This window comes from Galeopterus variegatus, unplaced genomic scaffold (assembly GCF_000696425.1).
Source record: "Galeopterus variegatus unplaced genomic scaffold, G_variegatus-3.0.2 Scaffold587, whole genome shotgun sequence".
In the NCBI taxonomy this organism is placed as follows: Eukaryota; Metazoa; Chordata; class Mammalia; order Dermoptera; family Cynocephalidae; genus Galeopterus; species Galeopterus variegatus.
Genome location: NW_007726698.1, coordinates 366777 through 384600, shown reverse-complemented (window position 1 = coordinate 384600; position 17824 = coordinate 366777). Strand labels below are relative to the sequence as shown.

The window sequence follows — 17824 nt, the reverse complement described above, 5'->3', positions numbered from 1 at the left end:
TTCTGTCCATCTTTGATGTTTTTTTATAAGTCCCAGTCTTTAGTCCTGGGCTATCTTCTCTTTCTCATCTACATTCTCTGACTCATCTTTCATATGGTCCCATGTCTTTAGATAACAATTATGTTCAAATGACATTTCTATTGACTTGTCCCCTGAGCTCCAGACAATGAATATTCAATTGTCTACTTGATATTTCCACAAGGATATTTAAGAATTGTGGGGGCGCCTCCCACTCATAAGATTAAGCCTGATAAAGATCTTTTAATGAAACACGGTGTTTGCAGGGCCTCATCGTGAAGGGATGATGGCAAGGCCTCATCGTGGGAGAAGATGCCGGCGTTCCACCCTGATATTCTGGAGCTCTGTGTGCTTGTTATTTTATTCTTTGCTGCCTCATAACTATCGCTCTGGGAGACTTGGAAGTAGGATTCAAAATTATACTAAAATATTTAATCATACTAATGATACTTATGATTATGGATTTTCAGGAGATGGCTTATGGCAGTGGGGCCCAGAAGGGGACAACGAACCTATGTAGGCATTCGTCTTGTCTGGTGCCTGAGAGTTTGGCCTGGCTGCTTGGAAGGAGTTAATGTACAATCTTTTGTTTTACAATAGAAGTAGAAGTTGCAGTCAACAGAATTATGGAAAAATTATTTATAATTTGAAGGAAAATTCTACTTTATATTAGTCAGCTCAGGCTGCTGTCAGCTATTACACATTACCCAGTTCAGAAGCTTTTTCCAGTCTTAGGTATTTTTTGCAGCAGCAACCGTCTTATGGGTACCAAAATCTGTATTAGTCATCTTGAGTTGCCATACCACAATGCCATCAATGGTGACTAAACAGCAGAAATTCATTTCCTTACAGTTCTGCAGCCTGGAAGAACATATGTCACTTACAAAGAGATATTATGATATTGTTCATTGATTATTTTATGATTATGTAGCAAATAAGAAAGAAAAGTATAAAAGTCTGATGCTTGCTTCAATAAATTGTCAGCATTCAGCAGATCCCTTGAGTCTGTGTGTTTGTTGTCCCAGCATTCAACAGATCCTTTGAGTCTGTATGTTTGCTGTCCGCTCCATCGCCGATGCTGCCCTTCCTCCCTTTTGGGGGATCCCTTACCAGTGGGTACCTTTACAATCTCTGTGCTGGGGCTGGTCCCCGGCAAAGAATTATCTCAAACTTTTGGTTCGATACTGTATATCCAGTGCTTAATCCAGCACCTGGCTCATAGAATATATATGCATAAGGAGAGAGTATGTGTACATACGTACATGTAAATAGAAAAAGACCAAAAGATAACCTTCAGTTTCCATTTTAAAAAGCCCAAACTACCAATATATTAAGCAGTTGTTGCTCATGAATGTATGTCATTATGGAATTCATTTTGCAAAACTATTTTCAGACATTCTATAATACACATTATTCTACCCTTAATATTTTTTTAAAATCATCAACAAACACCTAGTACTTGACCAGACTTACCAATAGGAAGTGCTAGATCCTTTTTCATCAAAGCTGCTGCACAAACCCCACCAAGATTGGCTAATTCTTTTTCCAACTGAATGACTCCCTGTAGAATTGAATAAAATTTGCTGCTTTAAAAAATGTTTGGAAGATAACATGGATTATCAACAAAATGTGATTTGAATTCGAGTACTGCTTTTGAAATTAGAAGGAAGCATTTGTTAGCTAATGGTCAAACTGAGAGCGAAAGAGATTCAGTACCATCTCATGCTGGTTATAAGGTTCAGGTTTACAGTTTTTTTTGTCCTTACTTTGAAGGAACATGGTCAATTGTGAACTTGGTTTTGTTTTATTTTATGATTTAAAACATTTAAAAAAGATGACAGTAAATTAGTCCCTTTGTAAAATCAGGTTCCATTATTTACTCAGAAAGGTACAGCCACCACAGCAGGTTCAGGGCAGGCATAATTGTATTTCAAAGTCTGGGTTATATTGCACAAACTCTTCAAAGTCTGGGTCATACTGCACAAACTCTTCATGTACTGAGTAGCAAAAACAGACCACTGTACCCAATTAAACTACAAAATATTTTAAATTATATACCCCTAGCTTAAAATAAATTTCAGACTTTTTGAACATAGGCAACAATACAAATTAAGCCAATAGCAGCCTTAGAAACAAAATCTTCCTCAACATAATGAAAAGAAAATTCATTCTTACTTCATCAGGTCCAGGGCTAAATTCATAGCCAATTGCAAAACACTTGAAGCCATAGAAAGAAGCTTTGTCATCTTTCACATAATCTGAGGCAGTCTCCAATGAAAAAAGGGCCTCATTTCCTAAGGAAAAAAAAGCCAGAACTGAGTTCAAAATTTAAAATGACTTTACTGAAGTTTCCCTATCTTTTATCCATTTCAAGAAAGGTAGCAATACAAATCAGATACTAAATAACATAAATAGACTTTCTGAGGGGATTCCTATTATCTACATGAGCAAACTGTGCTAAAAACACTACTAGAAACAATAAGATGATCCCGAGTGAATTGCTGCTATTTTTCTTTAACATCAAATTTTCCTCCTTAATCAAATATCCTACCTTTAAGTTACACAGGTAATCATTTTCCAAATATCTGCCAATTACATAGGTAACCTAGGTTAGCCTTTTCTCCTTCAAAGTGGGCAATCCTCTCCCCTAGCATTTACCATTATCTAATCTTTTTTTTTCTTTTTTTTTTTTTTTACAAACAAACAGAAGCAGTTCAGAATAGAAGGAAGACATTTCTGAATTCAAACTGGCTATTAATTTGAAGGATCACAAGAGTAGTTATAGTTAATTGGTTAAAAACACAACAACACATAGTTTTAAAAACTTAACTTTCTTTTAAAGGAGAACATGAGTATCAGCAATAACGTGCTCAAGCACGAACACACACACACACACACACACACACACACACACACCCCCACCCTCTCAAGCCAACTAAAACAATGGCTTTAACACTGATCAGATGGTGGTTAGGGAATTCTCCTGAAATGAAAGGATTAAGTTTTGAGAATTTAGCACTTTCTTGGAAAATAAAAAATCGAACCCATTTTTTCTACAGTTTGGTCCCAACTACACAGTTACGCATTCCTTGGTATTAGCACTCTGCTTTGCCAAGCTAATCTTTCTTCACAAAAGCCTCAAAATATTCTTTCTCCAAAACTCAGATCATGCTTGCCCCTTGCCCAGGGCATCTTATTTATTCTTCAATTGCAATCTAGATACATAATAGGTCCTTAATAAACTCCTCTAAAAATCAAATAAACATTTTCATTGACACATCCTTACTAAATATACATAAATACATATTTTTTGCCATATAAAACAGAAGAGAAAAAACTCACCTGGCAACACTAAAACCATAGTAGGCCATCCAGTGGATCCTGAAAATTTCTTTAATTCTATCCATGAATTAAGATTTTCATGAACAGATGTCAATTTTGGTCCATATCCTGAACTCTGAACAGTTCTGACAGGAATTAACAAACGAAGGACATCTTCTGACTGGGCAGTACCACACAGAGGGTCAAATTCGATTGTCATCCACCTGACACATTCTGGGAATGTCACCTGAGGTCAACAGGCAGGAGGACATGAATAAGTGCACACACACACACCTGTATCTGTGTGTGTGTCTATGCTTTTATTAAATTAAACAATAGAAGAATAAGTAACAAAATTAAAACAAAATGTTACCTATGACAGAGAAGGACAAAACAGAGTGAAGGAGACAGAGATAAAAACTAGATTTGTTTTGTAGATTTGATTTTAAACTATGCAATTATTTAAATAATTATAAAACAAAACCCAAATTTAAAAAGTATTTCCTAAATATCTAAAGTAAAATAAAACAAATGACCTTACATGTATATTCAATTAGTGCATAATTGAATCACAGAGAGGAATTATTCCAACTTATATTAAAATACAGTAATTGGACCATACATCTTAATTAGAAAATATCCAAAGAACAAAACATACACACACACACCCAAAGCAAATAAATAATTTATTTTCTAATTCTAATATTCCTAGTGTCATTGACAACAGGGACTCTAAATGTCTGAGAAAGGAGGTTTGAGTGTCCTTGTGGTCTTTATTTTCAATTAGTATCATCAGTACAAACTCATGAGATATTTTATCTTCAAAAAACTATATATACACATACACCCATATAAAAAATAACATATGGGGGCCAGCCCGTGGCTCACTTGGGAGAGTGTGGTGCTGATAGCACTAAGGCCACAGGCTCGGATCCCTATATAGGGATGGCCTGTTAGCTCACTTGGGAGAGGGTGGTGTTGACAACACCAAGTCAAGGGTTAAGATCCCCTTACCTGTCACCTTTAAAAAAAAAACAACAACAACAACATATGTCTGTGCATGTATCAATATATGTATATGCATGTGTAAAAGGAATCAGGGCACTTTTAAAAAAAATGGTTGGCTCCAGATCTGAGGCAGAAAATGCATTAAGAGGAGACTGGAACATCCTATACTAGAGAGCAAAGAAGCTAGGAATGATTACAAGTGCTGTGTCTAAAGGACTAAGATGGTAAGCTGAAGAGGCTCCCATCCAACAAAGATATATGACCCAGTTTCTTCAACAAATAAAATTTGAGGAAACGAAGAGAGAGAGAGACAGAGAGAAAAAAGATCTACAGATTTAAAGGGATTTAAGATTAAAGGGAACTTAAGAGACATAACCAAATACAATGTATGACTCTTACTTGGATTCTAACTCAAACTATTAAAAATGTGCACAATATCTGATGACATTAAAGAATAATTTGTTTTTTCAATGTCATAACATTATGGCTATTTTTAAGGGTCCTTATATTTGAGAGATACACATAAGGAAATACCATGAATGTGCTTTAAAACAATATAGGGAGAAGTGGTGGGGAATAAATGAAATGGGTCTGACTAAGAGCTGAAAACCACTGAATATGGGATGATGGATAAATGGGATGTACTGTACAAGCTTGTCTTCTTTTATATGTTTAATATTTTCTACAATAAAAAGTTGGATATTTTACAACACACAAAACATAAACTTATAATTAAATTGATGTAGTGGATGACTGCTTCTCCTCCTCCTTAATTTACACGATACAATTTTAAAAACAGAGAATAAGGATTTTGAATACTCTATAATAACAAAATTAAATTTATAAATGCTTTATATGTATTTTTTTTTAAACATCATATACAGTAGGCTACTTTAAATCCTACATTGGGTATATAATTTTCAGAACTCAGGCTGTGGTACAAATATCAGTTCAACAAATATTATTTAAAACTTCTAATGCTTGATATCTTCTGTTACTACAATATACAGCATAGAGTGGAGCATTATATACTCTACGATACTTGTAAAAAGATCTAAGAATAACTCTAATAAACTTACAAAAGGTAAAAATTCTGCCTTAAACCTTTTTGTATACCCAACAGTCCATAACCATCTGCCGATTCTCTATATTTAAATACTATAAAAGAAGTTATGCTTCTGAACACAGGCAAAGCATTCTTTAAGATATTAGAGAACCTCAAACCATGTTTTAAATTTAAATTCTTACTATGAATCAGTGCCTACCTTGTAATGCATCACACAAGCAGGTTTATATGGGTGCTCACTCTCTATGACAGCATAGTGATTAGAGGTTGTACAAGCAGAGAGGCCTTGTTCAGGCTGATTTCCTGTGGTGCTATCTGTTGACTGATTTGGATTGAATGCAGGGGGTGCATACTTCTGATTCAAAATGGCAACCGAGGGAAGCAATTGTTGGACAAGGCCAAAGACTTCTACAGCCACCTAGTACATACATAGAAAAATATGATTAAGTGAGATCATGAATGTGAAAGTGATTTTTAAATTATGAATTACTGTCATTGTTGGTTATCCTTATTAACAACAATTTCTATCTAGAATTTCTACTAGCTAAGTTCTTGTTCAAAGAGAAATATGTTCTATGGATAAAAAAGATCTATCTTAGATGTCTTAAATATCATATGAAAATAACCTAATCTATATTGTTAAACACTTTTGCTTTTTTTGTGATCTATAATAAAATTAGTTTTACTCAAAGTCTAACTATGCCAAAGAATCAATAGTTTATGATTTCTTCCATGTCTTGAATATTTCACTATTTAAAAATATTCTTATCTTTTTACATTGCTATTGTTATTCACAACGGAAAAGATTTGGCATCAACCTCATAAATTTTAAAAATCTTAGTTAACTTAATCTTTCCTTATATATCATATTTCTAAAATATATTTCTCACTCCCAAATTCTTCAAATGTAAAGCCAATAAATAAGCACAGTAATCCAGTAAACAACTACAATAGAGGTTTAACTAATAACTTCTATCATTTAATATGTCTATCTCAGCTTCTTGTTACCTGTAACCCAGGTGCCTCAAGGATTAAAATATTTTTAAAGAAAAGATACAAAGTCTAAAAAATAATTTTTTTCCAAGAGATTCAAAATTATAGAATTAAATTACACACCTTGGGAATAGCAGCAGCTACTGGTCCTATGTAGGCTATAATAAGGGGAAGCAGCATGGAAAACAGACTGGAAGAGCTAAGCAGTTCTGGAATGTCATCAGCTAAAAAAGGTATTAAAACTGTAGTTAGAAAGTAATTTCATTGTGCTGTATATATGTTAAACTAAATCTATTCAATTGAGCAAAATTATAGTTGACACTGAGTGCTTACAAAGGACCTGGCTGGTACTGTTCTAAAGGTTTCATTTACATGTGTTATCTCACTTAATCCTCACAATAAGATACTTTTATTATCCCCACTTTTTAGAATGAGAGCAGACAGTGTTTAAGTATCTTACCCAAAATACTTAATGTTTATTAAGCGTATGTACCTTTAAAGTGATAGAGCCAGGATTAGAACCTAGGGTAACAGAACCATGATTTTAATTTACTACTCTGGCACCGAACATGGCTATATGAGTGACATTACACAAACTACTTAATCTGTAAAATAGGATTATAGTATTATTTCCCTTAATGGATGTTATGAAGATTAAATGAGTTAATATATGTAAAACGTTTAGAACAATGCCTACATATATTAAGCACTCCAAGAATATTTGCTGTTATTAAGCTATACTGTCTTCTATTTTTCCAATAAAAGCACTTTGCTGATGGACATTTTAGGCATTTACCCATAATCATGGTGCTGCAAAGGTAAGTTGCGCCTAGACCATGAAAGACCTGTATATTAAAGGCCAATTATTTTCTCAAATACTGGTTTCTTGGTCTGCTGTTGCATCAGAATAGGTTGGAAAACTTATTTTTTAAAAATACATCTTCTTAGCCTAGCCTAAACCTCTGGAGATGGACCAAATAGTCTTTATTTTTAGCAAGCTTCCCAGGTGAATCTGACATGCAGCTGGCTTAGAAATAAATATTACAGATAATAGTTGAGCCTAGCCTAAACCTCTGGAGATGGACCAAATAGTCTTTATTTTTAGCAAGCTTCCCAGGTAAATCTGACATGCAGCTGGCTTAGAAATAAATATTACAGATAATAGTTGGGGGGTGGGAGTAACAGTGAATGTTTTTATATTGATAATTCTGCTGCCAGTGTGGAGGATAACTAGATTATAAGATGCTGAATGAGGGAAAGGTGGCACGGAGATTATTAGGATATTATCCATCCATGAGAAACAGGATACATGCTTGCACCACGGCAGCCAGAACTATGGCAGTGGGAGAACAGGGAGAGAGGAGAATACAGATTAGAGAGTTTCCAGTGGAAAAACACATAGAACTTAAGTTAGACAAGTGAACCTAAGGAGGCACTGAAGGTTACCCAGACCTTCGGGTGAATGGAAACATGTTACTAGAAATAGGAAACAGTGAAAGAAAAAAACTTTTTGACTCCATAAAAGAAGAACTACTAAAAGAAGAATAAAGCAAAGATCCAGTTTAATCACATTGCTATTGTTATTCACAACGGAAAAGATTTGGCATCAACCTCATAAATTTTAAAAATCTTAGTTAACTTAATCTTTCCTTATATATCATATTTCTAAAATATATTTCTCACTCCCAAATTCTTCAAATGTAAAGCCAATAAATAAGCACAGTAATCCAGTAAACAACTACAATAGAGGTTTAACTAATAACTTCTATCATTTAATATGTCTATCTCAGCTTCTTGTTACCTGTAACCCAGGTGCCTCAAGGATTAAAATATTTTTAAAGAAAAGATACAAAGTCTAAAAAATAATTTTTTTCCAAGAGATTCAAAATTATAGAATTAAATTACACACCTTGGGAATAGCAGCAGCTACTGGTCCTATGTAGGCTATAATAAGGGGAAGCAGCATGGAAAACAGACTGGAAGAGCTAAGCAGTTCTGGAATGTCATCAGCTAAAAAAGGTATTAAAACTGTAGTTAGAAAGTAATTTCATTGTGCTGTATATATGTTAAACTAAATCTATTCAATTGAGCAAAATTATAGTTGACACTGAGTGCTTACAAAGGACCTGGCTGGTACTGTTCTAAAGGTTTCATTTACATGTGTTATCTCACTTAATCCTCACAATAAGATACTTTTATTATCCCCACTTTTTAGAGGGGGCAACACCGAGGGTTGCGATCCCATTGCCGGTCCCGGTCCGGGTGCGACACTGAGGGTTGCGATCCGTTGCCGGTCACGAAAAAAGACAAAAAAAAAAAAGGAAATGTGTAACTATATAATTTCAGTAAGTTATAAAGGCCTTGAAGAAAAATAATGAAGCATAGGGCATAAAGTAAAGGGTGTTATTTTAAATAAGATCAGTTCTCTGAGGAACTGGTATTTAACAAAACCTGAATTACATTAAAAAAAAAAAAAAAAACGCATGCAAAGAACCTGCGAAAACCGTCGGGGCAAAGGGAATAGATTGGTGAGTTCAGTGAACAGAATGAAGGCAAGAATGGCTGGAATGAAAGAGGAAAGAGTGAAAGGTTACAGGGAGGGAAGTAAAATAGCAGTCAACCAGTGAGGTTCGCGGGCCACAGTAACAACTTCACATTTTATAGTGGTATGGCAATGGGAAACTATTTCGTTTCAAGCAGGGGCAGAACTTGGTATGATTTATATTTTTTTCAGATCACTGGCTGCACTGTGGAGATCTGACTCGGAGGAGGGCAACAGCAAAAGGTGGGAGACTAGTTTAGAGGGCATTACAGGTAGACACGTAGAGGTAGTGGTGGCTTGACTAGACCACTAATTATGGGAGTGGTGGAAAAGGTTAGATTAGGACACTTTAAAAGTACAGCTGCCAGAATTTGATGACCGACACGTAACCTGTGAGGGAAAGAGAGAAGTCAAGAATGATTCCAAGGGGTTTGGCTGCAACTGTGGATGAGAGAGGAGGACTCTGGAGACATTAAATGAAGATGTCTATTAGCCAACTCTGTAGAACATCCTTAAAGAGAACGTGTGGTATATAGTACCTGCCTACAAACTCCAGTACCATAATTTACTAGAAGTGTGACTTTGAGCAAGTCTTTTAACCACTCAGTGTCTTGGTTTCCTCATCTGCAGAGTAGGGATAGGAAAAGTGCCTACTCCATGGGGTTGCTGTGACGACCAGCTGAGATAACACAGGCAAAGCACTTACTGCATTGCCTGGCACACAGTGAGTGCTCAGTGCACATTAACTGTCATCATCTCTGTTAGCATCATCCAAATGAAGATGTCAAAGACGGACCTGGATATTCAGTCTAGGGCTTAGAGGACACCAAAGCTGGAGATATAAACTTGGAAGCCATCAGAGTTGGATCAGATTTAAAGCTAAGGAACTTTAATCTTTTCTAATTTAATTTTTAATTTAAAGTTAAAAGTATTTAAAGCTTTGTGGGAAAACATCAATATGTCTAAAACACTGTATTTTTATAAGATATAAAATTTGGAGAGCTGATCCTTATTCATGGCTGTCTAGCGTTTTGAAATATATAACTTCTTTTGTGCACAATACAGCTTTTAATCTATAGTTTGAGAAAAAGATTACTATACTGTTTATTGTAGTATAGATGTAACAAAAACAGTTTTTCTTGATTGGAGTAAAAAGAAAAGACAACACTGCACTAAATAACTACTTAATACCATGAGGGGGTATTCAAAAAGTTCATGGAAAGATTCATATTATCTATCAATTCTATTTTTTCATGAACTTTTTGAAATATCCTCATATATCTATTCTGTTTCACATGGAGAAAGGAAGCAGAAAATCTCTATCTCTATCTACGGAAATTACTTTATACTAGCTATCCAGGTGGTGTCTCCAGATAGTTTATGAAAGAAATGGAGGAAGGAACAAGCCTTTGAAAGTGATGTGCAACTTTAGTGATTTGACGCTAACTCAAGTTGAGGACAAATGTGATAAATTGTACTCACTACTACCTAAGACTCCAGCTAAGTTGCTAAAAGAAAAATTCAGACTCAGTGAAAAATGTATATTTAAAAGTTTTTTTAACACAAAAGTTATCATTGTTTATTTTATACTGTTTACATTAGAAATGGGTTTTCTTAAAAATTTTATAAGAAACGCACCAAGGGCCCCAGGGGCTAGATTGGGTGGGTACAAGATTTACAGATACCAAAATATTCTGTAGAACGGAAAACAGGATCAAGGTAACATCACTACCTTGGTAGAGTCAACCTGATCATTAATTTTAGGTTTTTTGTAAAAAGAAATAAATTCCATCTAAATTTGAAACTGCAGACCACAAATTATAAAGTGACAGCAAACAGTGCATATGCCCAGTACACAAAAATCTCAATAGTATTAGAGATAATGGCAAAAACACTTTAAAGGATTCACCTTTACAGTAAACATTGAATTTATATATTAAAATGAGACTTTATATGAATTAGCACAAGTATGTTCTAGGAAGATATGCTGTACCATTATAACTATCCATTTAGCATTTTTTACCTTGGTAGTAAATTGTGTACATTCTACCATTTAAAATATTTCCCTTATCTCCATACGTACACCTACCTATAGTAGAGTATCTGCGGAATCTGTCCTCTGGTTTGGTTTGTGCCATTACTACTCAAGCTGCACGTGCTGAATGTAAATGTCACACCATCAGGGCACTGAACTGTGGTCATTCCTCCATCTCCATTGGCTGTACGGCTTCCATAGTTCCTCAAGCGCACAGCATATTTAACATTTTCCTTCATGATAAAGATGTAAAACATGTTTATATTTATTCATAATGGACAGAGGATATACAAAAGAACTCCAGCAGTAACTTGGGCAAATATATTAAACTTCTTTGTCATATTTATAGATGTTATTGAATAAGCTTTTAATGAATCAAACATGATAACAGCTACCACGTACTGAAAGCCTACTGCATAACAGAAATTGTCCTAAGTACTTTATGGGATGAATTAAATTAATCCTTAAAATGACCTTATTTGGTAAGTTTCATTATTATCCCTCTTTTACATATGAGGAATCTGAGGCATGAAGAGGTTAATTAATTTGCTCAAAGTCACACAGCTAATAAGTAATGGAACTAGGATTTGAATAAAAGCAGTGTGGCTTGTTCCCACTCTTAATCATGCTGCTAGAATATGAACAATAACAAAAGATTTTAACTACATAAGCTAATATTTTTCCTTGATCAGTTTAACTTTTGAAATAATTTCAAATGTGGGAAAATAGTGGTAAGTACATTATATTTTTATTTTTAGAGACACTCAGAGACTGAAATAGGCAGAGAAGCATGAGAAAAAACATCCATAAAAATTGTCCAAAATATGATGCCCTATACACCGAAAATATGAGCTATAGATACTGATGCCTTATGATCCATGATATAAACTTCATAATGAAGGCTTTCTGTTTTTTCAGTATCTAAACTCTTTTTGATGAAGTCTCTGATGAATTTATCTTATTCAAAATTCTCTATAATGAAATTTATTTTGGCTGAATTAGGAACAACTTTAACATCAATAATTACAGTAATGTAGTAAAATTTCTCTATTTTGCCAAATAGTTATTTATTGTCAGAAAATTAAGTTATAGGAAGAAATAATAATTTTAATAGTTAATAACAACTATTAAGACCACTTGTTGTTTAAATGAGTTTTGGCACAATGAGAGAAAGTATGACGAGGGACTAATATTTACTGCGTTTCTGTACTGAGCTAGACACTGAAGCAGGTGCTTTATTTCCATTATTTGATTTAATATGAATAACACTACAGTGTAGGTACTATTCTTTCCAATCTACAGATAAGTCTCAAAGTGATTAAATGATGACTTGCCAGTGTCTTAAAGCAAATATGTGGGAGAGCAAGTATCTGAAGCTAGGTCTGTCTGACTCCAAAACCTAACAGGACTTCCTACTATACCAGACTTTATGACATACAGAATATAATACAATACAATATCAGGCACACAGTAGGTATTCCATAAATATCTGAAGTGCCACATAAAGGATAACAGGAATAGTTATATCTAACAAAGAAAATTCATGGAATGCTTTTCACTATTTTTAACTACATAATAATACCTCTTATTTAAACAGAAACATATGGTTGGAATTACCTTTAGAGGAACAACTTTGTCAAGTCTGATTTCAGCTATATCACTAGGTGAATCATCCGTTGTATAAGTTCCTTTGACTAATTCTAGAGACGTCCATCTGTGGGAATGAGCTGAATCTCCTGCATGTTCACTCTAATGTAAACAAAACAAAACAAAATCCACCAAATACCATCTTAATTTTACTGCATGAATGATTTTGATTTATAATTAATTATTGTCTTTAAGCAGTTATTTCCTTGCATATAGAATTAGCCGTATACTAAAGAAAAAATTTTTGGTACTCGAAACTATTCACTTTTATCTAATTTCCTGAGGATACTACAATATAAAAGGGCTCTTCTCATCTGATATCATAAACTATTCCCACTTCTTCATAAGAAGAGTGTTATATCTAATTATAGAGCCTAATAAAATAGAGAATTAATTCAAATTAATTGCTCCAAAAAATTAAGCTATAGATAGACTGCTATTTACTAGAAAATGATTAACATACTATACCTTTGTGTCCCATTTTATTAAAACTTTATGAAAACTCAGTACTTCAAATAATTTAGAGAATACAGAAAGATACACCTAAATCAATAAATACTGTCTTTACACATCCCTTAACTCTGACAAAATTGCTTTACTGCTGATTGAGATAGTATCATCCATCTGAACACTGTTCTTGTTTTCTGAAAAATGGCAATAGCAAAAAAAAAAAAATTACTAAAGACTTATAATCAGAGGCTTAGCTATATACTTTCTAGATCTTAATTCCATTTTAAATATTTCCCTTTCTGAAAGTGCAAAAAATATGAGGAAGGAGTGATCCAAAATGGCACTCACTCAATCAAGTAAAATTACTCCATTCAATTTCTTTAATGTCATCCATCTATGATTGACCTGTTAAACCCTCAAAGGTTTGGACTCATCACACTCTGACAATGTTTAAGTCCTTACACAAAACCTACATATAACAGCAAGATGAACACTGTAAGAATGAAACTTACATCATCAACCAACACCTCTAATTCATATTCATGAATTCCACCTCCTCCATAGACAGAGAAGCCAACCACAACTATTCCAGGTTTGTCTACTGAAAAACAGATTGCATCAGGGGACCCATTCCCAGTGTTCCAACTTCTTCCCTGACTCGTTTTAGTGAATCGGTTAGCACTGGCTTTTACAGAGTGAAGAGAATTTAGTCCATCCACCTGTAAACAACAAAAGCAATTACATCAGTAGCCTGTACCTGACTGTTAAAAATACACCTTCAACAAAACTATCCAAAGGATTCTAAGTCCAATAAAATAAAGTATATTTCATACATGAGTTAAAACCTTCCTAAGGGTACATTCTATTAAGAGATTAACCAGTAATAAAACAGATTTTATCATTCTAAATTCACAAATCAATGTCACTTGACAGTATTTTCTTCTTTTAGTCATATTAAACTATAAATTTCACTTAATTTAGAATGTCACAACTACAGCTTGTAAGTTATCAAGTCAGAACATATGAATGATCACTCGCTTCAAAGAAAGGTACCAAAAATTTCATCAACATTCTATAAACCTATAGTTTTCAAACTATGCTACACAATGCTCTAGGAATTCTGCAGAGAAAGAGGTATGTAAGGAAGAGGTGGATTGAAGGTTCCCCTCTTAAGATCATGTCTTTTCTCTTCTATGAGTTTCCAAGTAAGATTTCATTTGAAGAAAATGATCTGTATTCTAAATTTGTATACCACTAATACAGAGTGATATTTTTATAACTTCGCATTTAATACTTGGATATATATAGACATAGATAAATAGATATAGATACATGCACAACCACACTAATTAGACTTTCATTAGAGAGAATAGGAGAACTTACTGTGGCTTGAAATAGCTCTTTTTATTTATAGAGCCTGCTTCTAATCTAAGTTGGCTGCAGATATTTGGGAGACTTGAGAGGAAAAATTTGGAGTTTATGATTCTAGAAAAAATTACAAACAACTCTGAGAAAGAAAAAAATATGGATATCTAAGCCAGAACTTTTGGGAACTCTCAAGGTTGTACATTAGCCACTCTACAATTTGTGGCATTCCTTTTCATCCATAAAGGTAAGTTCACAGGGGATAACTCTTTAGTCAACTTCAGAAGGGGCTCTGTGTGTTGCAGACTTTCCTGCATCCTCCAAAGTCTATTGCAAAAGGGAAGCATATTATAGGCTGAATGAATAGATTAAAAGAAAAAAAAATGAAACATTTTCTAATAAAGGTTTCAATGGTTTCCTAGGCCAAAGTCAAAATTAACCAAGAAACCTAGGAAGAGCTTCCCAAAGTGAGATACTAAAATTTGCAGAAAAAAAAATGAAACATTTTCTAATAAAGGTTTCAATGGTTTCCTAGGCCAAAGTCAAAACTAACCAAGAAACCTAGGAAGAGCTTCCCAAAGTGAGATACTAAAATTTGCTCAGGTGCATGTGATCATTCAGAAATTCTAAAGGCCAAACTATCACTATGAATAAGTAATGAGTGTAGATTAAAAGGGTTCATTCAGAAGAGGTTATAAAATAAATCCATATGTAAGAAAAAGCAAAGACTAGGAATTATAAAAGTAAAATAGAGAAAAGGAGTTCCTTGGCCAGAAATTTCAGAGCTGGGGCCACTGAAAACATGCTGTTTATTAAACATCCATTTGAATGTGTAACATATTTCACATTAAGACATGATTTTCAAAACAGGAAAACAATCTACTGTCTGCTTCTTAGGAAAAAAAGTAGAAACATTCACCAAATTCAGTCAAAACATTCAGATAAGCTACAAAACAGAATGAGTAAGGCAGTGAAATGGAGAAAAACATTACTTTACAAAATGTAACAGCACTTTAAAATGTTTCAGTGATTTTTTCAAACATAACATTTGATAATCTGTGTGATAATGGCTGTACAACAAGGTGAATGTACTTAATGCCAGTGAACTATACACAAAAAAATGAGTAGTAAATTTTATATTATGTATAGTTTATTACAATTAAACAGACTGTGATATAGATGAGATGAAAATTATTATTCCCATTTTACATATGTATTTGTCTAGGGTCAATTGAGTGGGCAAAGCTAAGGCTTGAACTTCGTTACCTTCTCTACACCATGGGTTCGTCATTAGTAGGCTGATTTTATCAACATTTCTTATCATCCAGCAATGAGAACTATCTTTGCTCTTATTGGGGCATGGTGGTGGGGTTGTGGGCAGATGAGAAGTCTAAGTCTGAGAGGAAAACATACACTTAATATTAAAGTATTTGACAATCCTGGTAAACTGGTGAGGGAGAAGAAGCAAATAAAAGCAGACAAGAAGTAGTACAAGAAAGAGCAAAAAAACAAAAAAAAGGAAGAAAAGCTGAGTTTGAAGGAATTTTTTTTTTAAAAGGGAAAAATGAAGTGGGGCTGCTGATCCATTTCGAAATTAGTTTCTACAAAGCCAAAATACATGAAAAAAAGAAACTGGAAAATTTAAACAAGTGCTTATTATACAATCTCAAAGTATAATTTATTACTTCAGATCCCAGGGCTGACGCTGTCAGTTCGCTGACGATACTGGCTAGTAACCCACAGGTGTTGGATACCAGGTGGGAAGAGAAGAGTTCGTGTTCTCTCCTCAGGCTGTTCCTGACTGGCAGTACCACGATGACCAGCATCTTCTCCAGCACTTCACGAAAGCTTGTCATCCCTGAGATGTTCTCTTCACTCTGGTACATGAGAAGAAAAAGTGCCAAAGTATTGCTATATTTTCCTTCGTGTGAGTACTCATCTGTCAAATCTTGTCTTTCCACATGACACCCTTAAAATTCAGACTTGAATCAGAGCCTATTTCTATAAATCTATCCATTTGCAGGTGGAGCCACTATAACTACTTTTCACTTAAAAGTTCTTTTTTGTGTTAGCAGTCTCCGTGTATTGTAAAAGTACCACACTTTTAGATATTTGTGTTTTTACGAGCTTTAGATCATTTTCACATATTCTCTTATTTAACTTTTCAGTCACAATACTATATGAAAGACAAAAAACCTATTCTTCGCATTTAAGAAGCTTTCTCTGTAGGACAAGATTCGAATCTGAAATAATTATTTCTGGTATATTCAGAGGTAAAGTAACTCTAAATAGTTTGTGCAAATCAATTTTCTAACAAAATTCTTTTTGTACATGCATGTAATTCCTATGCAGCTTCTACTATATTCGATTGACTTTCTAATGTATTCAATTTCCTAAGTGGAGATAAAAAAATTCCAGCCCCTCCCAACAGAAAAATTTCCAGAAAAAAAATCAGAGTCCCATTAAAGACCAAAGGAAAAACTTTTTTTCAGAAAAAAACCAAAAGGTGATTAATTTAGCTGATATCCAGCATAAAAATTATTTACCTCCTTTACCATCCTCTATGTCTTTTAGCCCACTGTGGACAGAGAGCAAAATGAACTTAATTTCATCAGGAGGTCATTGTGACTATTCAGTTTTGATATGGACTAAGAAATCAATTTGGTATCTAGACCAAGTTTTTTCATAGTGCCTTGACTTCGTCATCTGTGAAATCAGGGGAACTATTTGCTATGACTCAGTTATCAAAACCACCTTGTTGCCCCCTGAGCAAGCAAGTTCTTCCATAATACTTATATTCCACATTGCATTACAAGCTACAATATATATTAACAGATTCAACAGATTTCATAAAATCATAAAATATGGGGGGTCAAGCGGGGCCTTAAAATTAAATCATTTTCTTTGCAAGACAAAAAAATAGGTAAATGAGTGCACTTTAAAACCATTTGGAAATTAAGTAACTTTTTAGTTAAAATAGTATTAAGCATTATTATGAATCACTCTCAACTTCTTTCCTAATATACAATCTTATGCTGAAACAAAAAAGCCAGTCAGAGATAATCTTTCACATTTATTTATATTATCATTTGAATAAGACTACTATAACATTTTAGTTAATTTCTTATATAATTAATTTTTCTGGATTTAAAAGAATCAATTCTTAATTTTGTTAAAATTCAGATTCTTTTATTCCTGACATCTTTCCATTCTCCAGAAACTTTACTTTATGAAATATCTCAGAACATTAAACTTTTGATAATACTCAATACCCAATTATACCCCATAATCAAGAATCTTGTGGGGCTTCATTTAGGGGTGGAGGTGGGAGTGGGTTAGAGTGTACTTATCTTTGCCTGCTTAGTTTCTAATTAGTAGT

At 33.9% G+C, this 17824-nt stretch overlaps 1 protein-coding gene across 1 annotated transcript in view; it reads right to left on the bottom strand.

Moving 5' to 3' along the window:
• The window catches only part of MYCBP2 (MYC binding protein 2, E3 ubiquitin protein ligase), a 260417-nt gene that overhangs the window by 100405 nt on the left and 142188 nt on the right, over positions 1-17824 (bottom strand). Inside the window, exons 35-44 of the mRNA XM_008570270.1 lie at positions 16131-16322; positions 13593-13799; positions 12601-12732; positions 11038-11216; positions 10437-10456; positions 6530-6630; positions 5613-5831; positions 3361-3586; positions 2194-2312; positions 1492-1579 (exon numbers count right to left, since the gene is read on the bottom strand). Coding sequence (XP_008568492.1) covers positions 1492-1579; positions 2194-2312; positions 3361-3586; positions 5613-5831; positions 6530-6630; positions 10437-10456; positions 11038-11216; positions 12601-12732; positions 13593-13799; positions 16131-16322 — 1483 coding nt within the window. The remainder of the gene's footprint in view (positions 1-1491; positions 1580-2193; positions 2313-3360; positions 3587-5612; positions 5832-6529; positions 6631-10436; positions 10457-11037; positions 11217-12600; positions 12733-13592; positions 13800-16130; positions 16323-17824) is intronic.